Raw genomic sequence first — 25,796 nt, 5'->3', positions numbered from 1 at the left:
TAATAATAGTTAATTAGTCATATCAGATATGGATCATCTCTTTTGTGCATACTAAAGTTAAATCATTATTAGGTTTCGCAATGATGATTTGTTAAAACTTTGCATTCTGTCTACAGATTAAGATTTAAACTATAATTTCAAAAAATGTGGATAAGGCAACTAGTTTTAATTCATGATAGTTGTATCTTACCTATCCCAATTATCCAAAAAATATGTGGTTGGTTTTGATTACTTCGTTACCATCTTGCTTGATAAAACCAGCAACAGCAACAGCAATAATATTTTATTTGAAAAAATAAATAAATTTAAGATACTAAATCAAATTAAATTTATATGTTGAAATAAAATATATAAAAAGAGAGGACTTCCTCCAATATTAATGAAAACCAAATGCTATACTAATGATTAATTTGTCAAAAATGGCCACTATGATATGAAGGATTAGAATCTTTTTTTTAAAAAAAAATTAAATTTATATTATTTTCGATGTGTACTTTTGCATAAGAAATAATGTTGACCACTTAATGTTTTCTAAGTTCCCCAAAAAGGGCCAATAGTCTGCAAATTAAATGATATTTAAAGCGGTTCGTGGTTGATGGGCTCCACTACATTAACCCCCTTTTATCAACATTATACTCGATTTACAATGCGAAAGAAAAAGGGCTACGGTCCAATCATATTGTATGAATAAAACGTGCCATGTTTTAAAATTTTGGCGAACAAGCTTCTCGCTTTGTGGGTAAAGGCTGATCATTTACTTCCACAGGGAGATAAGGTCGGATCAAAGCTAAGCTGTAAATCCCACTATCTAAAGCAGATCAACTCGGTTTGCTCAGACGTGTTAATTTTATTTTAATTCATAATATAAGAAAAGGAAATTCGAATATTAAACTTTTTTTTTTCCATTTTAAATTATGAGTGATATTCGATTATTCTTAGTGACTTTATTGGTCCATGGGACAGCAATTTCTCTGCAACATCCTTATGCTTTCTTTTACGTTTTCCTAAGTTAATGGTTTTTTCGGATCTGCCGTAGACTTTCGTGGAAATTGATGTAAATGGACCACAATGATTCCAACTTTGATTTTTTTTTCCTTTATTTTTTTTCTTTGGGGTGGATTGGACCTTGGAATTTAGTTTCAGCATATGATCTTCTAGAAAAATGAATATTAGGGTCAAATTAATGATGCTAATTATACAATTAATAAAAACATAGACATGAAAATTGTATATACTGCAACAAAGAAGAAAATGGAAGAAAAGACGCCAGGCTTGGGTCCATGGTATTGGTAAGCCGCAGCATCCAACCCTCAAAGACAGGACAAGATGCTGCGATCTAATGCTTCATTGACCCAACAAGACTTGTGTGATAGCTATAGCAGTAAAATACACGGCTCTTTATCTATTTTGCTGAAAGAGCCAAAGAAGTGACATCCCACCCATTAAATGTGCGATCCCTTGTCAGTCCTAGGCATAAAGAAATTCAAAGAGGGCGGGCAAAGGTTTTTTCTTCTTTTCCAGCTTCTTCAAGGGCTTGTAGCAATCAACTTTTTCTCTAGTAGGCAAAGGAAAGAGGAGTTGAAATGATGAGAGCCGGTGGAACAGATAAGATTCATCAAAGATTTATTTCCCCTTTGGTGCACGCTATGGTCCAAAATATTTGGCATTGTAAATTAAGCCCGGATCAATAATTGAGCAAAAACTGACAGAATTGCTATCTATTTCCATTATTTTGATTGATTGGATAGAAATAAAAGCCCACAACACATTGGGGGGCGGTCATGTTTCAAGCTCAGAAAAGAATAAAAAGGAATTACATATAGAAGAACCAAGTGCCAACTGCCAAAATGGGATTAAATCAAAGTGAAGAAGGCTCTGGGAACACAGATATCATTTTAGAAGTGTTCTTGTCAAGTGTTCACGAGCTGTAGCCAATGCTTGACTTATTGTCTGCAATGTTAGAATAGAAATATAAGCCCTATAATTGTCATCAACAGTTCAGATGACTAAGATGGGCATGGAATAGGCATAAATCACTCTGTTTAGGAGCATATTTGAAGTTGATGTTAGGCATCTCATGATAATTAGCAAATTTCAAGGATTTGAGATCAGTCTGTTTTGGCAATCTCGTCATTTGAACACAGAAAGCAAGATTAGAATAATGTCACCTGCTCAGACAATGGTGCTGAAACTTCCATGTTTTGGATTGCCACCTTTCCTGCTAGAACATTTGCATCCGTTTCGAGTATCATCCTGCTCCCCACAAAAAAGGAAAAATCCATGATTTGTACATTTTTTTTTGCTGATGAATGAGTTGTGCCTATCATATTTTCATTGTTGATAAAAGATAAAGAAGCTTTCTTATATACATAAATAGTGATTATAAATTGGGGGAGCTGTTCAATGATGACATTGATATTGGTGGCATTTTCATAATGATCTTGGTCTTAGTGATGTGATGCTTGAAACTAAGAGAAAGGATATTTATAATCTTCCATGAATTATAAAGGCAACGTATTGCATACCCTTGATCAACAATTTCATCAATGCATAAGAAGATGAGATCTAAGTTCTCAAGTGCCTCCCTTTTATCAATAGTGTTCCTACAATGAGGGCACAAAAAATTGGTGATATAGAAGCATAAAATTAGGCATTGAAAATCAAAATTATAAATTGAAGGCTCAAGTCACGAGCTAAAAGCAAAAGCAAAACCTCACAAGAAGAGAAATTGCATCATAGAGCCCCTGAAGCACACCGGCTAGTACGAGTTCATTTTCATCATCACCCCCAGTTACAAAGAAGTGGAGGTCCTGGACAAACTTATAGATAACAATGTTGCTATCAAACATTGTGATTTCAGCTGCATATGAAATAGAACATATCAACAATGCAAGTCTCAAGCTTAAAAAGAAAGGGATTGATCAAGATTTCAGTATATACCCACCAAGAGGTTCCTATGAGCTGATTAATTAGATAATAAATTGCACTCTAGGATTAGCCAGAGGTATCTTTTAGCATATGAGCACTGCATAGAGCATAAACTCCATGCAACTCAAATTTTGCGTTAACTTGATAGGGAAAAGGAAAATGTTGAATGTGATTAAGGAGTAATAAAACCTCATGTCGATTACCTTCCGTACGAGCATTTGATTTGAGTGTCTTTGTGAAGAGAGATTTTTCAAAAGCTAACTTGGCACTATTTGTTGGCCATTCATCCGAGTAGTACTTAACTGCTACACGTTTCCCTTCAGAGTCCAGAATAAGAATGTTCTTTACTGCAGGGCATGAATCCTATAAAACAAATAAACAACAATAATTGAATCATATTAAGATAGCATGATCCTACAAGTTCACCATTCAGTTAACTTTAAATTACGCCCAACATTTTCAGATCCACTCAAAAAAGCATTCCCAGAATCACATTGTGCAAACTACTAATTACTGTTAACATCCATATCTTTCATGTAATAATTACAACATGCAGATCAATGAGAAAAATACAAGAATATTTACAATCCAAATGCAGCCAAAACAAACACAAAGGGGAATGCAAAGCATTAACAAAGAAAACTGAATCATGGGTAAGGACTGAGAAAGAGAGAAACTTACGTACCCTAGAGGAAAAGAAGCGAGCCATGTTTGAATGAAGAGAAGGTTGCGGTTAGTTGGGCTTTCAGTTATATGTATGTGCAAGTTGTTTTCATTTTGGTTGAGGTGGATAAAGAACCATTTTGAATGGCTAAAATAGCCCATTGGAGAGAGTTTCATGCAATATCTGAACATGTGGTCAAATTGTTTAGCTAAAAGAAAGGAGAGGGAATAAAAGAACCGTTCGTCTTAAAATTTTAATTTCACTGACAACACCAATTTGTGTTAACATTGTTTAATGTGACATGGAACTTTCCAAAATTGCACTATGGTATAACTGGTTATACAACACCTCTTTTACACTTTTCTGTCCAATTCATGATGGACAATGAAGGTTCTGATATCTGTTCTTCCAATGAGGGTGACTCTTATGAAGATGAACAAGTTCAAATTGTTCATTCTTTGCCTTATTTTCTATTGGAGTTAATCGCTGCTGGTGCTTCAAGCTCCCTTGCAAAAACTACAGTTGCTCCATTGGAGCGAATCAAGATACTTTTGCAGGTTAAATATGTGAATTCTCTGTTAGTTACTCTTTTTTTTTTTTTCAATGAACCATTTTTTCAAGATTATAATTGTTACATCTTATAAGAATTTTGTTCACCTATGTGTTGATCTATGTCTTATTCATTGGTCCTTATGGTTGCTTATAGCATTGGATATCAATCAAAGTCTGTTGTCAGGCAGTGTTGATTTGAGCCTTTTCTAGTTGTTACAATGGCGATTTTTTCCCTTTAATTTCTTCCTAGATTCATGAATCTTAGTTTAGTTTTGAGATGTTAAGAATATTTAGGCAAAAAAAGAGAAGATATTACCATATATGAATTTACTTACCTATAAGAAATTTTAAAAACTGATATCCTGGTTGCATCAGGTGTAAATGATACAACAGCAGGTTGGTTAATTTTTACCAGTTATCTGGATTGAATGAAACAATTGGCATGGTGTAATGAAATCTTATCATTTGATTCAATATCTGTTGTTTTCCGAGTACAATATGAAGTGTACGACTCCTTTCTATCTAAAGCCTAGTTTTATTATTGGCTGGCATTGATAGACTAAGGCAGAAGGATTTCATTCAGTTGGGGTGTATGGATCATTGAAGAAGCTAGTGAAGTATGAAGGTCTTAGGGGGCTATACAAGTAAGTTCAGCAGTGCAATTTGAGTATTGCTTTCTTTGAAACAACCCATTTTTTAGTATCAAAATTTTAATAATTTATATTAATAACTCCTTTTCTTTCCAGAGCAAATGGTGTTAGTATCCTTCGAATGTTACCCCATTCTGCATTTCAATACATGACATACGAACAATATCGGAGTTTGCTGCACTACAAATGCCCATCTGTAGGAACAGGGCCTCTGTTAAATATTTTAGCTGGCTCTGCAGCTAATGGAACAGCATTCTTATGCACTTATCCCTTGGATTTGGCTCGAACGAAGTATGCTTATCAGGTAGTTAGTTTAAACAAGAGACCAGGTATATGTAAGCATTTTCTTCACTAACCTGAGAATCTATGCTACGACAGTAATCAACAATCTAACTTGTAGACATTGCAAAGTTTTCATGTAGAACTCCAATTTCAGCCATCAACTAGAGGCACTGTGTTTGTTGGATAAGTCTCTTGATCCATGAGGCTAATTCTCTCAGTGTTCATTCTAAGCTGATGTTAATTTCAATATGATTTTCTTTTCTTTGTTAAGGTGGTGGATCGAGGTCAAAGTGGCAGTGATGGTCTTAGATGTATCCATTCGGGTCATCCTGCACACCAAGGGATAAAAGATGTCTTCAGGACTGTCTATAGAGGAGGTGGAATGCTTGCTTTCTATCGAGGTGTAGGTATGCGAGGCTTCTGTTCTTACAAAAATGTAAACGTTGAATAAAGCTTCTTGACAGATTCCATCAATAATCATTAAATTTTAATGATCAGGTCCAACACTTGGTGGAATCCTCCCTTATAATGTTATAAAATTCTATGCTCAAGAAGAGCTCAAGAGATGGGTTCCCAAAGAACATCAAAGCTCCATTGCATTGAATCTTTCTTGTGGAGCTTTGGCTGGCCTATTTGGACAAACTGTCATGTATCCATTGGATGTTGTTAGGAGACAGATGCAGGTAAACCAATTTAATTTGCCTTCTTTTAAGCTAGAGAATACTAATTATGTCTAAATTTCTTCTGTGATCTTTGCCAGCGATGTCACTCTGTTGACTGTAGGTGATAATCATACATAAGTGTTTTAACTGGCTTTTTATGTTCAAACTTCAAATTCAAAGCTGTTTACATCGGTGATCAGTCTGATTACTACAGGTTGACATTCTGAATCAGAGTGGTGCGCGGTACAATGACACCATTGAAGGTCTCACAGCCATTATTCGTAATCAAGGATGGAGACAGTTGTATGGAGGCTTATGCATTAATTACATGAAGGTAATTTCAAGATATCCATCACTCTTTCTTAAGGGCATAGACTTGAATATAAGGTAAAAAACCAAGGCTTTAAGCTATCAGTTTCATAGTGCTTTTTAGGTAGAAAGCTAGGAAATGTGGAACTCAATGACTAATTCATTTGGTTTATAACTATGTTCTCCTAAAAGAAAAGTTTAATTGGATGAAAATGCAAGTAGGCTGTTCACTTGTTTGCATAAACTGGAAGATCTTTTGCTAGATTTGAAAGTAACATGAAGATGAATTTAGCAGTCTAGCACCCTATCACAATCTAAAAATCACTCTGTTGCAGGTTGTTCCTTCGGTAGCCGTTGGTCTCGCATCATTCGATGTTATTAAGTGCTGGCTACATATCCCATCCTAGCAGTTTTTGATCAGTATCAGCTGCAGAAAGAGAAGGTTTTCCATATTCCCCTAGAGAAAAGTAAAGATTGTTCGAGGTGAACACCATCTCAGGCCAGCTAGGTGTGATCTGCTATGGAGTAGAGCATTTTAATAGACTAAGCAAACAAAATGTCGATGTTGCTAATACAGGATTGTCTAAAAGAGCAAACCGCAGCTTTCTGCAGTCGATGTTGATCTGCTTCTTGCTGGATTAGTTGTTTTGAATCAAAATCTGAAAACGTTCTTGTTCATAATATAGTTGCACAATATTGCAGTTGCAGTTCTATTTCAAGAACATTTAATTATTATAATCCATTCACCATTATTCACTCTCTCGAGTCCGTAACATGGTCCAAAATTTCACACGTTTTAGATGAGAAAAGTTTGAGAGGTAAGAAGAAATGGGAGGGGTTACTCCCAATAAATAATCCATCCAACCATTGGAATTGGAAAGAGATAAAAGCGAAAAAGAAGTGCATTTGTTTTAAACAGAAAAGGGTATTATAACAGCTAATTACTAGTAGCAGAACACATTTCTATAGCTAAAAATGATTCTCCACACTCTAGGGCGTTGCAACAAAAGACTACCTTAAAAACAAGGTGAATTTAGTTTTTGTACAAAGGGATGGCTAAGGGATTTTTGATCCTAATCAAACTCTTTAGAGAACGTTGTGAACACTGAGCATTGAGCAGCTTATATCAAGGCCTCTGAGGTTTATAGTTCAAGGGCTGTAAATGGAAGGACCACACTTGCATTTCCAACTCTCAGGCTCATAATTTGCATACTGCAGACCCACATGGCTGAGCTTGCTAGTAGTAGGCACTTGAATGGCTTCACATGGGATGCAGCCATAGCATTTGTGTTCACAGCTTGGAGGACTTGATCCTATGCCCTGTTTGCTCTCCCCTTCGGCATTTGCTTCTTCATTTGTGGCAGCCGTTCCTCCCTTGCTTTCAAAACTCTGCATAGACACTTCTTTTGAGCTCGAACTTGGGCCCGAGGTATCTTGTAAAGACTGTGGTCTCTGGCCTGTGACTAATAAAAGTTAAGTTGGATTAGTACAGCATATTTGGATGGCTATTGAACTCACAAAACACACAAAATGACTACAGCTGAACTGGCGGATGAGAAAAGAGAGGCTAATGCCAAGCCAAATGGTAGGGTCAAAGGTTGGAGACTGTTGAAGATAGCTAGCAGAGAAGAGAAAGTTCTAAGGGGAATTTATTTTGGAACCGGATTGATGTCAAAAGTGCTGACATGATAATTAAGGTAGCTTTAAGGTAGCTTAATAGACATAATCATTGCAAGAAAAAGATTGAGGACCCTATTGTGATGATAGAAAAGAAAGCAAAGGCAGGCAAGTAGCTTAGCTAACCTGGTTGATGAACACCAAAACCATCATTTGGTGCTAAAGGCCTGCTGGCTGCAGAAGTCCAGCTTACTATTTGAAGAGCTAATAGAAAACAAAACAACCTTCCCTGCATTTCTTCAAAACCTCAAATGGTGATGTTGATTGACTAATTATGATGGCAATGTGAGAGATCAAGGGAGCTAGAGAAAATTAAGCACTTGCACGCTTCAAGAGGCCATGCATGACTGTTGGAATATAAGGTGGTGGGAAAAGCCTGGCAACCGGAAATCCCATTTCCCAACGTCAAGGATCAAGGCAAAACCTCTAGTATTTCTTGGGTTTTTCTCTACTTCTTATCTTGCATTGGCATGGAGATATTGCTTCACAAGCAAGTGATTCTGGTTTCTTGTCATATGGTTAAAAGTGCCAGTAATTTCAGTCCTCATTTTTTGTTATGACAACTCAGCTTGGAAGCCTTTTGATTAATCTGTTTCTCCCTCTCTCTCTCTCTCTCTCTCTCTCCTTGTAGCCTCTTGACCTCTTGAAGACTTGCTTCTCCGCACAAGCTAACTTCTGTCTCCACCCTTCGAATCAATCTACTAATATAGTACTCTTTGAGGTGGTGCATTGGCCCCGGATAACAGCTCTCTCTTTTAGATCCAAGGGACCTAAATATCAGAAGAAATCTTAGCGTTGCCTAGACTGCAGTGCCTTTTTACCTCTGATAGTTTTATTCTTATTAAGGGTAGGAAAATCCAGTGGCAGAGTCCCATTTATGTATAGAAAAGCATCAACGTCTGAGACATCCAGGACTGCAGCAATTTTAATGAGTTGGTTAAAAAAATTACTACTTGGGGTCAACTTTTCACAGATTGGTTGGTGGGGAGCACACAGGGTAACGCACGCTTGATCAAATCCTGATCGTCCATTTGGACAATCAGCCAAGATGGCAATTAAGAAATTTGTGGTCCCTGATTCATTTTTAGTTCTCCGGATGTGCACATTTAATAAGGAGTCGTAAATCCTACCAGACAGTATCACCATCTTATTTCATTTTGAGTTTTCGATTTTCTTGAAATGGTGGAAAAGCACCAGGAGCTACCCAGTAAGAATGCAAATAGCTCAAAAGGGCGATTCCATTCATTGAATGTTCTATCTGAATGTTAAACTTTGAGGTGATAGCTGTGAAGCTGAGCCATGGAAGCAAAGCTCGAAATAAGGCAGTCTTGATTGCACCACTCAGTAAACCTTTTAACTCTCTAGTTGATAGTCTGGGCGGTAGGCTCTGCTGCAGGCTAATTTTCTATGAGCTTACGAAGAACTTTCCCACAATGAAAGGCTGGGGCCCGGGGACTTTAAAAAGTACGTCAAATAACCATCAATGAAATCAAAGTAGGCACTGGCAAACAACAAATGCTTTTTCTATGTTTTCTATGGATTTGTGTCTGGCTACAGTGATAAGATCTTTCAATGTACTGTACTATCCCCAGTCAGTATCTTTTTCCATATAAATAAAGGTGAAAGAGATCACTGCTGATTCCTCAATTATCACTGGAGTATAAAGACAAGTCTCTGCTCTAAAGCATCCTGGCTCTTGCAGACCCTCCCACATTAAACACCGCTTTGTCCATGCAAAACACAAGACACCAACACAAATTGACTTATGGTAAGGAAAACTTTATTGTTTTAACCTACTGGTAATCGCAAAAAAACTCATGCTCAGAATAATCTTCCATATCATTCATTTTCTCCAAGCACACCCAAAAGCATGATACACAACTTTAACTTGGCTTAAGTTGCCACACCTGTTTCTAATGGTATATTGCATTTACAGACTTCGAGGCCATTGAGTAAAAATTAAGCAAAGAGTGCTTACAGATCAGTCATCATTCTCTTCATATTCCAAATATCCAAAAAAAGTTGTATTCCATAGGCTACAGCATTCAACCTCATCTGAAAGACAAATCTGGATTAGGTGCAACTGAGCTGACATTATTGAGATAAAAGGCTGAGCTTATCATTTTTGTGTTGATTGTTGAGTGCATCTCATAGTTTAAAGGCTTCTTTACCATTCTTGGCGAGTGTTTCCAAATTTGGGCTTTACCACAAACACTGTCTAGTGCCTGCCTAGTTTAGTAGTTTAGTTTGAAGGTGCAGAAAGGTCTCATGTCCGTCCCATAAAGGGCCCCTCGAAATTATACAATTTATCTTTGTTTGTTAGTTTAATCATTATATTATTCATGAAACATCTGATAATGTTTAATTGCTATGATCTCATAAATTGTTGAACTAATATGGGTATTCTAGATCCTATTGACCATAAATTTACAAACTTCCACTATACACGAACAAAGAGACCAGACTTCTTTTCTTTTTGTCCAAGAAATTGGAAAAGTGAAAAGGCATACTAAAATCCACCTGCTCATGACTGAGTTGAAAGAAGCAAAGGATGTTCTTAAGCAGCTTGTACTAGTAGTACTTTTTGATAGCAGTTCTAAAATGCTAGCCTTTTGGACATGCCCTTAAACTCCTAACAATTAGTACTAACTGCTAAACAAAATCTAGCTGAAAAATCTAGGATCTGACAAAAATTTCTTAGCCATTTGATCCCTAACTAGTATTTCTGCAAACCTTAAACTTCATTCCTTGTACACATAAAAGGACCACCTGTCCTAAGTCTGAACCCAGTAAAAAAAAGACCACCTGCTCCGGGATAAATATAGATTCCTAAACGACAAATGTTATCCAACAGGATAACCACATCCTTAACTGCTTACAAGACACGTTACCATTACAGGTGTTCTACAAAACCATCAATGAAAAAGAGATGACCGAGATATCTGTCTCCATTCCAGTGATATTGCCTAATTTCCTAACTGGAGCATTTGAAGGCAGAATATTGCATACAAGTTTTAAGTCGAAATGACCCCAACCATAAAAATGAAAATAATATCAGAGCCAAATGCACATAATTATGACAAATTGGAGCTAAATGTTGCAGTTATATGTTTATATCAGTAGTCTCAAAAATGAAACGTATTAATATTGAACGGAAGTCCTCAGGTGTATGTACATGCAATAACAGCAGAGCAATAAGCAGTTGCCCCGTTTATGACATGTATAAGTAAGGGCAGTAACCACAACTTGAACTAACGTGCCTCATCTAATAGAAGTGAAAAAAGAAGGCTATCACATCACCACATCTGTTATTCCCCATCTTCCAGATGTGAGTAATATATGCATTTTATTGAAACTAGCATAATAATCGCCATACTATTTATGATTTATGCGTTTTCACACAGGTAAAATCAGCTCTTCTGTTATGAGATTTCTACAAGATTATGCCCTAATTGATTTTTGGAAGTTTGAGACATCTGTTTATGTTTCAATTCCATGTACGCAATATTTTACCCAGATGATAAGTTTAGATGCTGATGACTATAGGGAGATTGTGTCACATAGACTCTGTCAAAGAACACTGGGCACCATTAAGATAAAGAATTCCTAACCTAACGGGAGGAAGAGAGGAAAAAGAATATTGGGAAAAGACAAGTTACTTGTCAAACGCAAGAATCAAATTCTACAAAGCAAACAAGGACTATAATTCATAACGTCTCAGTTGAGTAAACAAATTAAAGCAATTAAACATCCTAAAAATATACAGTTTAACTTTCACAACACGATCCTCATTGAAAGCAAATTTTACAATATCTTTCTCATGGTAGAAGTCTCAACCCACCTCTTACTTTGAAGATGACTCATGATCCTTTAGATTCTTTCTTAGGATGAATTGCTCCAACAATGGCCTCCACTTCTTCCTTCACTCGTTCAAACACGTTAGGGCCTTTAACATCATGTACGGGGGTGTCCTCATCGATATCATCGTTCCTTCCATGTGTCTCTTTGTGATGGTGTGGTTTTTTATCAGTGTGGATTATGGCCCCAATCTCTTCCTTAGCTCTCTCAATTATGTTGGGTGCTTTAACATCTTTTTCTTCCATAGGAAAGCAGAGAAGACAAGAAAATTAGGGGGGAAAGCCCATAAAATTGCCAGTTATTTTACCTCCAAAACTAGAATGAACAAGACCAAAATACAAAAATCTAAGGACTCCATTTTTTTCCATGTAAACTGCCACAAGCAAAGGGTTCACATTTCTTAAAAATATCGTCATCCTCTTTCCCACCCAATAAAAGACACAAAATAAATAGTTCCTAGGGAAAGATTAAAGTGAGAGATGATTAGATTAGCCTTAAAATCTAAGTCTTTAACTAGAGAAACCCATTTTCTGTAAAAAGCTATATATTCACAGATCAAAAGCCATATATTTACACATAATTTGGCGAAGTCCACAATCAGGCATAATAATAAGTTCAATTTTAAAAACCAAAAAACAAAAAAGACAAGAAGAAATTGAGACAAAAACATAGTACCTGAGCGATGATCCGTTGGATGATGTTTTGGTTCAGACATTTGATCTGAAATTTCCAAACAGGAAACCTTTAGCGAGATTGATTTAGAACTTTGAGAGTTGTTTGGGAACTTCTGATTATGATCATGAGGGCGGATTTATGTGGGGCCCATCATCCTGATGACGTGGAAGGATCAGATTCACAATTGACGTACTGGTCTGGGCTTCGTGGCCTACGTGGGTGCCTGGAGGCTGGAATTAGGCTCGAGGAGTAGCAAAAGCCTAATTAATAGTTATACCTCCATTTACAGATTTTTGAGGAAATGGCTGATACTTTTCTTTTTTAACCTTAATCTTAAGTTTGAATAAATATATTTTTATGTGACTCAATTTAAAATAATTTTTTTATATTTTTATTTTAAATTATATTAATTTTTATAATTAATATTTAATTAATTTTTATTACTTAATATATTACTTGTCATTTTATATTATACAATGTTGACATACAAATTGATATTTCATAATAAATAATAAAGTGATATATTAATTTGACAAAATAATATTGATACATGATATTTTTTATTTTTCATGTTAATATCATATCAGACATTATAACTAATAACATTTAATTAATTATTAATTTTAAAAATTTATTTAACTAAAAATAAATATTCTTTCGCTAGCTTGTTCTTCCTCCTTGTTCTTTTTCTGATTGATGTTTACCCTTTGCTGGGTGTTGAATTTTGATATTTCTTCTCCAATTTACCCAGGCTTGGTTGCAATTAATTAATTAGTACTTATAAAAAATAATTAATTAATTAGTTCCTTCTTAGCAAACAGGGGCTGTTTTGTTCTTCTCCACCTCTTTTTTATTGGAAAAAGCTTTCTCCGTTACCTTGCATTTATCTTTAGCGGAAAAAACAAAGTGAGCGGATAAATTAAGAAAAAGCAATTCCCCTGTGTTTTTGTCTACTGGCTATTTAATATTAGAAACTTTATGATTTACTTAATTAGTGATAATAGAATTAATAGTTAAGAGTTAATATGGCACGAGAGAAAGTATGATATTAGTTGCAGATTTTTAAAAGAATATAATGTAAAGGGCGCCTTATACAAAAGTTCATTTGTTTCAGATTATCTTATTATAATATAAATTCATAGGTTTTTCACTGTTGAAAGTACATCAATGTGAATTTCTCTATTAACCCTTGCTAATACCGACGTGGGATTGGCTTAATTGCTACTTTTACCTGCATGCATGCCACCATAGAAATGATGATCCTGGGCTTAAATACTAACGTTGTTATCCAAAATTCAAACTTTTGGAAAAGAGACAAGGAGGAAAACCGTATATATGCACCCTAACTTAAAAGTTTTGGATTACTTTATTGTCTTTGAATTTTTTAAAGAAAATTATGAGAAATTTATAATTCTCTTCATAAGTTCAATTCAAAAATATTTTTTATTATAATTTTAATAAATTTTAATTAATTTTTTACATAACTTAATAATAATAATACCTTTCAAATAATTTCAAACAAATTAAAATGATTTTGATTTTCTTTATCCCGCTATCCAAATAAAAATTTCAAAATTAAATTATGACATCAATGTATGTATTTTAGGTTCTTTGGTGTATTGGTTTATTTATCGAACCCCGAAGTTGAGGTTGAAATTGATTAGATATATTTGTAAATTATAACATTGTATGATTTTGGTAACTTAAACTTGATTGCGAGCAGGCAAATCAATTAATTATTAGGTATTGTGAGACTGATTTTTAAGCATTGCATGACTTAATCATTGCTTCGCTGATTTTAGGTATTACGTGATTAGTTTTTAGGCATTGCGTGACTGATTTTTAGATAATGTCTAAGTCACGTAATGCCTTACTAACCAGTCACGCAATGCCTTATTAACCAGTCACGCAATGCCTATCAACCAGTCACACAATATCTAAAAATCAATCACACAATACCTAAAAATTAGTAATACAATGTCTAAAAATTAGTAATGTAATGTCTAAAAACTAGTATTCTAATGCCCAAAAATTGATTATGCAGTGTTTAAAAATTACAAAAACTACTGAATTTCATTTAACAAAATCAATAACTTCAAATAATATAGCTTATTTCATTTAACAACATAATCAATGGATATGCCTACTTGGTGAAGAATGCTCAAAATGCTCAAAAATTTTTCTTTATATATAAAAAATCATTACAAAATGTTTAAAAATACTTAAAACGCTCAAAAGTTACTTTTCGTGTATCAAAAATCACTTCAAAATATTCAAAATGCTCAAATATTTTTTTTTTTGGTAAAAAATACTCCAGAAATGAATAGTCTGAAAAGGAAAGCTCAAAGGATACGAGTCGATTTGAGGCGTTGACCTAAACATATGAATCGGTTTCATTAAGGGCAATTTTATCCAAAATTAATTTTCTTTGATTAAAAATAAATAAAAATATAAAAAGAGCTATTTTCAAAAATACTTTATATATGAGGGATATTTTTGAAAAAAAATCCAATTTGACATTACCAAAAAAAAAAAAAAACTATACTATTCACTTTGAACAAGACTCATTGATTGCTAGGAATGTCTTTTATCAGCGGCCGATTTGCACATGTGTTTTATGGAGTTTTCATGTTCAAACTTTGGCAATAATTAATTTGATTAGAGAGGCTCCACTAACCACAACAAAGATAGTTTTTTTGTCCTCGCTGGTCGCCATGCACATGGAGACACAACGAACAATTAGAAACAAGAAAATGATGTAAAGCGGTCGATAAAAGGACCTAGCACACGTTGGACTGAAAGGAAATACTATAATTAATTGTCCTTCTTATGTCAAAATGACTGGGCTGAGGCGAGAAATCATGGAGGTTTTGTATGGGGAGCAAGAGGATAAGAAAGTGCATTGACAAGGGTCAATCTTTAATGATGATATATATGGTCCGAAATTCAATCGTACTAAAAGAGACAGAGGAAACATGGGTCACTAGACAGAAGCTAGGGATGTTTTTCCACAAGAATAAAGAAGTAATGATCTAGGTCTTCACTGCCCTGGAGCTGGAAGATAGAAGGGAAAGGACATGCTAAGGAGCCAATGGCCTCGAGCATTGGGGGTGAGAATTGCTATTTATGATTAGTTTTACTCGGAGTATGGGGCTTGAGAAGGGGAGTAGAAAAGAGTTGTGAGAATGGTGGTTAGTAAAGTAAAATCAGAGTTGGTTTCAGGATCGGTTCTTGGTAAGGCCACATAAGTAAGGGGTTTAGGTTTCAAATTAGAAGAGATTTTATATTTTTATAATAATAATAATATATTTAATTATATTAAAAATATATAAAACTTAAGATAGTTAATAAAATATTTATTTATTTTTTTATGCCTAATAAATATTTATTTTCTCTCACTTCCATTTTCATATTAATCTTGAACTAATTATCTCATTTCTTATTAAAAATATATGAAGAATAAAAAGTAAAAAATAATTAATAAGATAACATTTTCTCCTGTTTCTTTAACTATATGTCTAATAAATCTTAATTGTTTATCACTCTCTAATTCCTAAAATCCTATTAATTCCCAACTATTTCTTCTATTTGTAATCAACTAAGGGTAATATGTATTTCATGATCTCCAACAACAATTTTTTCTCACCTATTTCATTTATTTCCAATCTACTAACGATAAGATGTATTTAATAATTTCCAACAACTATTTTATTTTCTATATATAAAACTAATTATCTTTTTTTTTCAATTTATAATATTTACTTCTAAATTTTTTGTGACACCCAGTACCCTCGTATTGTGAAACCTGGACCTTCATAGACCCGTAACTAGAAGTAGACGCAATAACACGAACCAAGGGTAATTTCGTCATTTCTCATGGTGAACTCTTGGAAGTAGTTTTCTAATGTTATTATAGTCTAAGTAAGCCTAAGGAATAAATGAATGATGGTAAAATAAATGAAAAAGATAGAAACACTGATAATTTCCATAGTAGGGGCAAAATGGTCATTTTACATCTATGATATAAATTTTTACGTTTTCGTGAACCCGAGTATTTTTAAACTATTATGGACTTTGTCTCAGTGTCAAAAGAGTAAAAAGGTTGCACAAAGGATGGGAGGAAGACAAAGTGACCTTTTTAAGGGCATTTTGGTAATTTAGATGAGGAATTGGATAAACTTTAGATATAAATATCTAAGTTCCAGCAACTTCCAACAGCTTTTTCTTCCATCCATCTCTTCTCTCCATTTCACGTTTTCTTCACCCTCCATGGGAAGAAAACCTTGAATCCTCCATAAATCTATCATAGAAAGTCCAAGTTTCATGCTTTTGTCCACTCCTTCATAGGGTTTTTCATGCTCTTCCACTTTTACACCTCAACAGCCTTCAAAAGTCTTTCTTTAGTACATTCACTCACTAGCTGGACGTGTAGAGAGAGAGAGTGTGAGTGATTTCCCTTATTAGCTTGAAGAATTTTGAAAGAGAATTCAACTACAAAGACCATCAAGGTGAGTATGAGTTAGGGTTAATCTCTTTAGTTGTTGATAATGTCTAGTAATTAGATTAGTGAGTGTTTTATTGTTGAGGTTGTTTATTCATTTTTTGTGTGACTAGAGTAGTGCAAATAATAGCCATTTAGTAGTAGTTGGAAGTTAGTTAGGGATGACTAGTAGAACTTGATTTAGAAAATAGCTTTCGGAATGGTATTAATGCCTAGTTGGGTTGATGGCGATGTTGTTGTGTGTGATAGGTTTCAACAAAACCCCACACCTCCATTCGGAACATTAATCGAAGTTAGAGCCCATCAAAACATCAACAAAGACTGGTGAGTGAACTTACATTTCAAAATATTTTGGGAAGTGCCTACATGTTTAAATAAATCATTTGAAAGTTTCATTTGTTTTTACTTTAAAAATATACTTAGGGAACAAGCCCTTGATGAAATGTTTCTATCTTGTGAAATGTGTAATATGAATAGTTCAAGCGTTATCACATTATATTGATATGTATATTATGCTTTGGATGCTCCTTTTGTGTGATAATGATGACCCAACTATGTGTGGTGTGGGAGTGCACATGAGCTGATGATGACCCGGTTATATGTGAGTAAAGAGTGCGCATGAGCTGAGTGTGGCGGGATGGTATGCATGATGATGTATATATATGTATATATGTTATAGAAAGTTTATGAAAATAATTGTGATTGTGTTGTATGTTGATATTGTTAATTGCTCCCAAATTGCTTTTCATTTCAGCAAGAAAATGACTTTTTGATGTAACAATACCCCTTTTAAATAAATTGCTCTGTTTCTCGCTGCAGCGAGATTCATTCTCTCTGCAGCGAGAAACTCTCGGGTTGGGGAGGGGGGGTTACATTGGCCTGGTTCTCGCTGCAGCGAGAAACTCTCGGGTGGTTCCAAAATTTTAGTGTAGTGCTTTCATTTTTACAAAGATTTTGACCACATTCTGATCAAAACTGGGCAAAGGGGTAAACAAAAAAGTTGTAGCCCAGCCTCTTAGCTTTCTAATGACTTAAAAATCATATCAATTGGACTTCTGTAGTTGGAGATATGCTTAAAAACCAAAACATATGCAAACAAATAATACGTTATCGCTGCAGCGAGAAAACCCTCAATTTGCTTGTCTTGCTTGGTCATTGCTGAAACTTGCATTCTATTCAACTTCATGGTTTATCATGGATCTTGTAACATTAAGGGATTAAATATTCAAAGTTTGAAATGAGGGGTTTTAACCAAAAATTTGATTAAATTGCATGGTTTTATAGTAAGTGCACCATGTTTTTTAAAACATTCCTTGTCGTTGCTTGTTCCCTTCTTGTGTTCACTCACTGAGTTTATACTCACTCTTTTTAAATTGCATGTTTTCAGATCCGTAGCTAGTTGGGACCGAGATTAAGGAGACCACTTGTATTCACCCTTTAGTAGGTATATGGCATTCGGTAGCTATGCCCTCACCCAAGTCACTCCGTTGGTCGTCAAGAATTTTGCATGTGGATTTACACTCGATGTAAATCGCTAAGATTTAGGCTACAAACAATAGATGTATATGTGATATGATGATGCCATTATGAGATGGCAATGAATGACAGTATTTTGGATTAGTACAAATATAAATATTTGGTTGTCTTGTTTATTATCGAAATACGTATAGTTGAGAATAAAAATTTTGTGCTTAGAAATGATGGCGGGAATGATGAAATAGAATTTCATAAATAGGCTTGCTTGGGCTTAGTGGGCTATGCCCATTGGGCCCTTATGCTGGTCATGGCCCGAAATTTGGGCTGTGACATTCTTCTTCCTTCATTTGTTTTTTTTTTCTTTAATTTCAATTTTCTTCCAAAGAATACGGAAGTTTATTGTGCTATTATCTTTATAAGGCTGTCAACCTCATTCAGCAATAAGCATTCGACAATTAAGTACTATTGTTCTAATTTTTGCAGACTTTTTTACTTTAATTTAAAGTTTATATTATTATTATTATATTATCTTTATTTTATGTGATAGTTAATTTATTTGAATTAGAAATTTTGATTGTTGATTTTATATTGGCCATTTAAAATATATAAAATAATTATAATAGTTAAATATTTTTGGTACTTCATAATAAATATTCGAATATATCAAATTGAAAATATAAATTTGATTATTCAAAGTTAATTTTTTTTAATTTCAACAAAAAAGGTCTCATTTGAATATTTTACTTTAAATCTTTGAAGTTATTGAGCTGTCCCTGGTTTGTTTTCTTTCAAGAAACTAAATTGTAAATGGTAGCCAATGGAGTGTAGGAATTGGTACAGGGAAAAGGCCAATTTTTAGAGTCAAAGGGGTAATAAGGAGCCTGATCACTATTTGGGAAAATTCCTTTGAATTTGAAAATTGTGTTATGAAAAAAAAATTACATTCTTGTGATTGAAAAGATTAAGAAGATAAATCAATATTGTGGATTTGGCAACATCTAACTAAAAAGAAAACAAGAGTAAGGTATTATGTGAGGAATTGGTAAAGGTAATTAAAGGACTGGAGGCCTTGTGGTGCTTGGGGGAATTTCAGTAATATGAAGAGCATAAATGAAAAATAATTAAGCTATTCTCCCTTTATTTTCATATATTATTTCTTTTATCGTTTGGTTGACAATTTGGTTCAAGGAATAGCTATTTTCTTGTAATAGTTAATTTCTAAAATCTCTCGAAAAACAACATTTAACTAATCCCAACCCCTCATGGTATTTGTTATTTCATGATTGGGGGAATAGCCTCTAAAATTGAAAAGATTAAAATGCCCGTTATAAGTGTGAAAAATTACAACCCTACTTATATAAAAACATTCTTTTTTCTCTCTTTCTTCTTTCGCTCCCTCCATTCCACTTTCTGCATTTCTCCTTCTTTCTCTAATCTTTCACCCACCATCAAAGGGGATGGCAACTGCGAAAGTGGTGTAAGGGTCGAATTTGGCCAAATCCAACTACAAAAAGTGTTGATCTGGTGCCCTAATGGCTAGATTTGACCACAAGGAGCACCAGATTGGCACATCAATACGCCAACCACATCTTCAATGGCTAGCTAAAGGAGAAGAAAGGAAAATGAGACAAGAAAAAAATAAAAAAAAAGTTTAAGTTTCTAATGATATATTATAACAATTAATATTTTAAATTTAAAAATTAATTGAAATTATTACTATTTTAATCATAATAATATTTAAATTATAAATAAAATATTAATATTTAAAAGGTTAATATTTAAACTATTAATTATTAATATTTTAAATAAATGATAAATTATTAATATTTATAAATATAAAATAAAATAAAAATAAATAATCATATATTATAATAAAAGTTATTTTTTGTCTTTTTATCACTTATTTCTTTGTTATTCTAAAATTATTTTTACCAACCAAACATTATAATAATTCATAATAGTAATTCCTACCTTATTCTATTCCGTTAACCAAATTATATAACAAAATTTTCATTCTATTGCCATAGAATACTTATTTTATTCTAATCTATTTTATTCTACGAATCAAACGTGCAGTTAGTTCTTTAGAGTTTACAGAAGAATTGAGACTAGTGGATCTTCAATGTCTGGGAACAAGTTCACCCAGTCTAATAATAGAGAAAATGCTACCTTCAGCAAATTGGACACTTTCCTTATTAATGTGAAATTGTTAAGGTGCTATCCAAAACTCCACAAAAAATGCTTACTTAGCTCCTTCTCGGATCATAATCCTATTCTATTTGGGATGGAGAAGTTAAATTGGGGCCCAAAACTATTCAAATTTTTTAACCATTGGTTAAAAGAAAGCAATTTCCATGACTTAGTAAAGAAAAATTAGGAGAATGTTGAACATGAATAGACAAGGAGAGAAGGTGTTTGGTAAAGGCTTAAGAAATTAAAGTTCGCTATTAAAACAAGAGCAAAAAAGTTTGGACACATCAGAGAAAAAATTATCACTTTGGAGGAGGAAATCCAAAATATGAATAGGAATGGCACGAAAACAAAGCCGAAAAGGGCAAAAAGGAATCCATTATGAATAAAAGGTCGATTTATGTGATCTCATTATAGAGCAGAGAAAAATGTGTGATAACAAAAGGCGAAAGTAATATGGATGCTAAAGAAATATCAAAATTCAAAATTTTTTCGTTGAATGACATAAGCAAGGAAAAGAATTAATTGTATCGAGAGAATCAATGTCCATTAGAAGATGGTTAGAAACTATAGATGATGAATGAAGAGGTTGTAAGATTTTTTTTTTAAGTACTCTATAGAAACAAAGATGTGACAAAGTTGAGAGATAGAAATCGCAATTTCCAAAAATTGAGTGAGTAATTGGTTTGATTCCTTAAGAAACTTTTTACAGAAATGGAGGTATGGGTGACTGTTTGTAGTTGTGATAGTAACAAAGCACTTGGTCTCAACAGTTTTGACTTCAATTTTTTTCAAAAGTCAAAGGCAGGGGTTAAAGGCACAATGATGAACTTTATGATAGAATTTTTCAACCCTGGTAAGCTCAAGGATATATCAACACTTCATTTATAATCCTTATTCTAAAGTACACAAATTCGAAAGCTTTGAGTGATTACAAGCCCATTAGCTCGGAAGGTAGTGTGTATAAAACAGTAATTGAAGTCTTCAAAAATTGGATGGGACAGGTGATGCAAGAAGTAATAGGTTGCAATCAATTTGTTTTTATTAGAGGATGACAATTTATGGACTGTCCCCCAATCGCAAACGAAATAATCGACCTCATGAAAAGGGGAAGCGAAAAAGGAATTATACTCAAAATAGATTTTGAGAAGACAAATGATAGTGTAAATTGGGTCTTCATGGAGATGATGTTGTCCAAATTGTGTTTTGAGAGCAAAGACGAGGTTGGATAAAGGAATTTATTCTCTTCCCTAATCTTAGTAATACCTTAATGAGAGAATTCAAAATGGGAAGGTATTTGATACAAGGTGGCCCCTAAAATATATATATATATTTTTAACAATGTGGTTGAAGCTTTTAGTGCATTGATGAACAAGGCAATTGAAGTTTGGCTGGGCAAGGGTATTTCTATTGGGAAGAATGGGTTGATTATTTCGCATTTTCAATACATTGATGACACCAAGATCTTTGGTGAACCAAAATTTGAGAGTTGGCTTTAAAATATATTATTAAAAAAACTGCCTCCTTGGGATTGGACTAGATGATCACATGACAACCATATTGGCAGTAAACATTCTCATGGAAAAGTGCAAACTCCCTTCTACTTATCTAGGTTTATTCTTACGATCTAATCAACAATCATTGAAGATCTAGAAGTCGATTATGGAAATATTTGAGTCTATATTAGCAACATCAAAGTCTAAGTTGTTGTTCATTGGAGGGAGAGTCACTCTGCTAAGGCATGTGCTTGTAAGCCTTTACAATTTTTTCAAATCTTTATTTTACGTGCCACAAAGGGTGAAAGAGGTGTTGAATAGAATCTAGAGAAGACTTACATAGAGTAAAGCATCATCCATGCTAAAAATTCATTATGTGGATTGAAGAACAATTTGCAAGTAGAAGGATCACATGAGCTTCGAGATTATTGATCTCTTGGTAAAAATAGGACTTTATTAAATAAATGAATATAAAGGTACGAAAATAAACAAGACTACTTTTGAAGAAATGTTATAGTGGAGAAAAATGACATCATTTCTTGCAATTTGCTCTCAAAAATCCAAAACAACTATTGGTGCTTTAAAATTTGGAAAAATATTGTAAGTCCTCTTTATCCAAATAAGAAATATATTTTTTTGTGTCGTTAGGATTTGGTTTTGTTGTAATCAATGAAAAAATGTTTTTCTTTTGTTTGACAAATGGATTGAGGTTATCATCCTCTAACTTGCTTTCCCAAGAATCTTCACCTTTCCAATAAAAAGAGGGGAATGTTGAGAGATTATGGCCCGTGGGTGAACAATACTTGTTTTGACTGGTAAGTAGTAAAAGAAAAAAAGGGAAAATGTGGTGTGGAAGAATTTAAATGGAGGCTACCTTAAGTTTAATGTAGATGAAGAGAGGTTGCTAAGGGGAAGTTTGTATCAAAGGGTTGCTACACGATGCAAACAAAGCTGTCTAAGTGATATTTTCAAAATCTGTAGGCATTAATGACTCTAATTTTATTGAACTTCTTGTAATGAAAGAGCTTTTTCTGTATAGTTTCAAAATGGGCAAAAACACATGTTTTGGTGGTGGAAAGCAATTCATCAAAAGTGGTGAAGTGGATATCACTCTTAACTTCCTCCCGTTGGAGGATGAGGAAATTAATGTTGTAAACTAAAAATTTGAAGGCGTAAGTAGGCCGATGGCAGATTGTATATATGCCAAGAGCTGTAGATAACCTAGTAGATAGCCTTGCAAAGGCAGGAGTGTAACATGATTACCAATTTCTCAACGTGTTTGCCTAGACAATTCAAACTTTCAAAGACTTTAGCACCTCTGTTTTTGTTGTTTCTCAAGCCTTTTAAGATCTGTTGATGCTATGTGTCATGACCCTCGTGTGGACATGAATCTTACATCATCGAGATAATGCTCCCCGCAGGTAAAGCCACAAAGTCTCACATTGAAGAGAAACTCCCAAAAGGGTAAAGGAACAAAGTCTCACATTAAAGAGCAACTCCCAGCAGGGAGTAAAGGAGGATGTCATGGTCCTAGAGAGAGGAGCCACGAATCTCACATTGATATGTACTAGAGTGATACTAAGAATATAAGGGTTCACACCACCTTCAACATGTGAGACGCCTTTTGTGGGACAAAACCTTAAGGCTAGTAGGGCCAAAGTGAATAATACCTCATAGGGGTTGGTGTGGACCATGACACTATGGGTTGATCAAGAGGTCCTATTAGATGATTTGGTTTTGAGAATGTTTTTGGTTGATTACAGTCAGTGACGAATTCAAGATTTTATATAAAGAGTGACTAAAATGTAATTATAAGAGTAATAATATTATATATAATTATATATAAAAAATTTTATATTCATAGTAACAAAGCAAATTAAAAATTGAGGGATGACGGTCGCCACCACATGCCACCCCCTTAACTCTACCCCTGACTACAAGGTTGTTGTGTTACCTATTTTATAGCAGGTACTCTTAATCTTTTGTTTTTGCTAATGGATAAATTTTTTGTTGATGTGTTTTGAGATGAGGTTTCTCAAATATTTCATAATTGTGAATGAGGCTAAACATAAATTATGGCGAGATTTTGTGTGGATGGTGATGGTTTTTTTTGCTCTTGTTAACATCTGGGGTGCATCTCTTTGTCCTGCAACTAATAATGGCAGGGTTTGCCAACTCCAAACTGTGAGCCTGTTAAACTGTATAATATATGTATATGCCTCTTTGTTGCTTTTTCAAAAAAAAAAAATCAAATGAAGATTCAACCCTAACCATTATTATGACTATGAAAGTGTACAACGCACATATCTCCTTGTTAATGAAAATGAATGCTTTTTAAAAAAAAAAATGGACCTAATATTCTTTTGAAAAAATAAATGTATTTCATAAAGTTTCAAAGTCCCACATTGCCAGATGATATTTTGTACCTTGGTGGTCAATTTTATTTTTTACTTTACCTTGACTTAGTCTTTTTAATATAAAGAAAGAATTAGTCTTTGATATGCATTCTGCCGTTATAAATGTTTTGTAACGTTAGATAGAATATTTTATTTTGATTTAGTCTTTAATTTTTTCAAAATATTTATAACGTTACATAATACTTTATTTTTTATTTTTTCTTGATTCTCTCAATCGTTCCTCCCTATAAATGTAGCCTCCATGTTGATTCTCAATATACTTCACTTCTCTGCTTCCCTCACTTCCTTATTTTGATGGGTTCTTTCTTATTAGTAATTTTTCTATTATTTCTAGTATCTCTGATAGTTTGTACAAACTAATCAGGAAGAGTCTGTTGAATCTTGAAGGATAATCACTGCAGTTCTTTTGCACTGAATTTTGTACTTCGAAAAGATGAAAATTATCTTTAAAAATAATGATATTATGTCTTAGATTTTTTACTGTTTTTACTTACCTTATTTTATTTTCATTTATTTTCCAGTGTTTTTTCTAACATATTCAACGCTAACCATTATGAATATGAAGAACGCAAACACATGTTTAAATAGGAGCTAACAGCTCCTCAAAATGGAAACCCACGAGCATTTTGACCCACAGCTTGAGCTTCATCTGTTTAGGGCAGTGTTTTTTTGGTCGGGGATCCCTCACATCACATGAATCTCCTTGTTTTCTTTGATTCTCCAAAAAATATGAAGAAGGTGACGGCCCACAAATCGGGCTGAAGAAGTCAAGGGATTAATTTGGTAAGGGTCCACTGCTCTTCAATCGTGTCTGCAAAAGCGCGTGGAAAAACAGTGCCGTCTGCTTCAAACCGTCCCCGATATTTCTTCGTTATTTTACTCAAGGAATTTATCGCAGAACTGACGGTTATGGCTTTGCTTGCATTTAAGGAAACATTTTTAGTCATTATTTTTTTATAATTAAGGTAAGAAAATTTTAATTTTACTCAAAAATCATACATCAATTAATAAATCAAATATTCATATGTATTTTTAATTATTTTTTATTACTTTAAAATTAAATTTATCTTAAAATATATTTTTTCTATCAAATGCATGAGTACCTTACATTGATAGATGCAGATAGTATTAAAATGTGAAATGCTAAAAGCTAAAAGGCAAGAACGGGACGTAAAGAGATTATGTTTGATGAATTTGGGAAATAAAAACTTGAAACAGTTAAGCAATTGGTTCAAGTTCTAGCCAATTTTGCTAGAACTGTTTCAAGCTCTTGTGAAAACAAAGACTTTTTGTGAATCACACCCCATCCCATATTCATCTTTTATTTGCTGCGACCAGCGATTTCATTCAGTGAAGTCAAGTTCAGAAGGAAAATGACATGTCTAATTTCTTCCCTCTTTGCAGGCAGAATATATTATATTAACTAAAAATATTAATTGATTAATAGTAATATGTAGGA

At 33.8% G+C, this 25,796-nt stretch overlaps 4 protein-coding genes across 4 annotated transcripts; 1 reads left to right on the top strand and 3 right to left on the bottom strand.

Moving 5' to 3' along the window:
• Positions 1–1,496: 1,496 nt before the first annotated feature.
• LOC18596164 (coatomer subunit zeta-2-like) lies at positions 1,497–3,637 on the bottom strand. The gene is made up of 6 exons (XM_018123817.2): positions 3,614–3,637; positions 3,132–3,291; positions 2,713–2,860; positions 2,526–2,603; positions 2,169–2,253; positions 1,497–1,950 (listed from the first exon to the last, which is right to left on the bottom strand). Exons 1-6 carry the CDS (start codon positions 3,635–3,637, stop codon positions 1,891–1,893), a joined length of 555 nt encoding a protein of 184 aa, XP_017979306.1. The 3' UTR covers positions 1,497–1,890.
• Positions 3,638–3,969: 332 nt separating this feature from the next.
• Positions 3,970–6,454, top strand: LOC18596163 (mitochondrial carrier protein CoAc1-like). Its single transcript, XM_018122830.2, has 7 exons — positions 3,970–4,149; positions 4,703–4,788; positions 4,891–5,098; positions 5,348–5,483; positions 5,575–5,759; positions 5,953–6,072; positions 6,383–6,454. The coding sequence occupies exons 1-7, from the start codon at positions 3,970–3,972 to the stop codon at positions 6,452–6,454; spliced, it is 987 nt and encodes a 328-aa protein (XP_017978319.1).
• A 534-nt stretch (positions 6,455–6,988) lies between these two features.
• On the bottom strand, positions 6,989–11,231 carry LOC18596162 (EPIDERMAL PATTERNING FACTOR-like protein). The gene is made up of 2 exons (XM_007024463.3): positions 7,851–11,231; positions 6,989–7,510 (listed from the first exon to the last, which is right to left on the bottom strand). The coding sequence occupies exons 1-2, from the start codon at positions 7,957–7,959 to the stop codon at positions 7,197–7,199; spliced, it is 423 nt and encodes a 140-aa protein (XP_007024525.1). The 5' UTR covers positions 7,960–11,231; the 3' UTR covers positions 6,989–7,196.
• Positions 11,232–11,364: 133 nt separating this feature from the next.
• LOC18596160 (uncharacterized) lies at positions 11,365–12,417 on the bottom strand. The gene is made up of 2 exons (XM_007024460.3): positions 12,258–12,417; positions 11,365–11,820 (listed from the first exon to the last, which is right to left on the bottom strand). Exons 1-2 carry the CDS (start codon positions 12,295–12,297, stop codon positions 11,585–11,587), a joined length of 276 nt encoding a protein of 91 aa, XP_007024522.1. The 5' UTR covers positions 12,298–12,417; the 3' UTR covers positions 11,365–11,584.
• Positions 12,418–25,796: the final 13,379 nt, after the last annotated feature.

This window comes from Theobroma cacao, chromosome 6 (genome assembly GCF_053813885.1).
Source record: "Theobroma cacao isolate CCN51 chromosome 6, ASM5381388v1, whole genome shotgun sequence".
NCBI classification, from domain to species: domain Eukaryota; kingdom Viridiplantae; phylum Streptophyta; class Magnoliopsida; order Malvales; family Malvaceae; genus Theobroma; species Theobroma cacao.
The sequence above is the reverse complement of the archived record's forward strand: the minus strand, read 5'-3'. Positions and strand labels throughout refer to the sequence as shown.

What these genes read in the sequence shown, in the direction of transcription:
- LOC18596164 (XM_018123817.2), bottom strand. Translation starts at nt 3,637, where the DNA reads ATGGCTCGCTTCTTTTCCTCTAGG. An exon ending in CTCGCTTCTTTTCCTCTAGG is followed by an intron (nt 3,292 to 3,613) that starts GTACGTAAGTTT and finishes TTTGTTTTATAG; the next exon opens with GATTCATGCCCTGCAGTAAA. An exon ending in CAGCACCATTGTCTGAGCAG is followed by an intron (nt 1,951 to 2,168) that starts GTGACATTATTC and finishes CTAACATTGCAG; the next exon opens with ACAATAAGTCAAGCATTGGC.
- LOC18596162 (XM_007024463.3), bottom strand. Translation starts at nt 7,959, where the DNA reads ATGCAGGGAAGGTTGTTTTGTTTTCTATTAGCTCTTCAAATAGTAAGC. An exon ending in TTTTGGTGTTCATCAACCAG is followed by an intron (nt 7,511 to 7,850) that starts GTTAGCTAAGCT and finishes AACTTTTATTAG; the next exon opens with TCACAGGCCAGAGACCACAG.
- LOC18596163 (XM_018122830.2), top strand. Translation starts at nt 3,970, where the DNA reads ATGGACAATGAAGGTTCTGATATCTGTTCTTCCAATGAGGGTGACTCT. An exon ending in GAACGAAGTATGCTTATCAG is followed by an intron (nt 5,099 to 5,347) that starts GTAGTTAGTTTA and finishes TTCTTTGTTAAG; the next exon opens with GTGGTGGATCGAGGTCAAAG. An exon ending in TGCTTTCTATCGAGGTGTAG is followed by an intron (nt 5,484 to 5,574) that starts GTATGCGAGGCT and finishes TTTAATGATCAG; the next exon opens with GTCCAACACTTGGTGGAATC.
- LOC18596160 (XM_007024460.3), bottom strand. Translation starts at nt 12,297, where the DNA reads ATGTCTGAACCAAAACATCATCCAACGGATCATCGCTCAG. An exon ending in TCCAACGGATCATCGCTCAG is followed by an intron (nt 11,821 to 12,257) that starts GTACTATGTTTT and finishes TTCCTATGGAAG; the next exon opens with AAAAAGATGTTAAAGCACCC.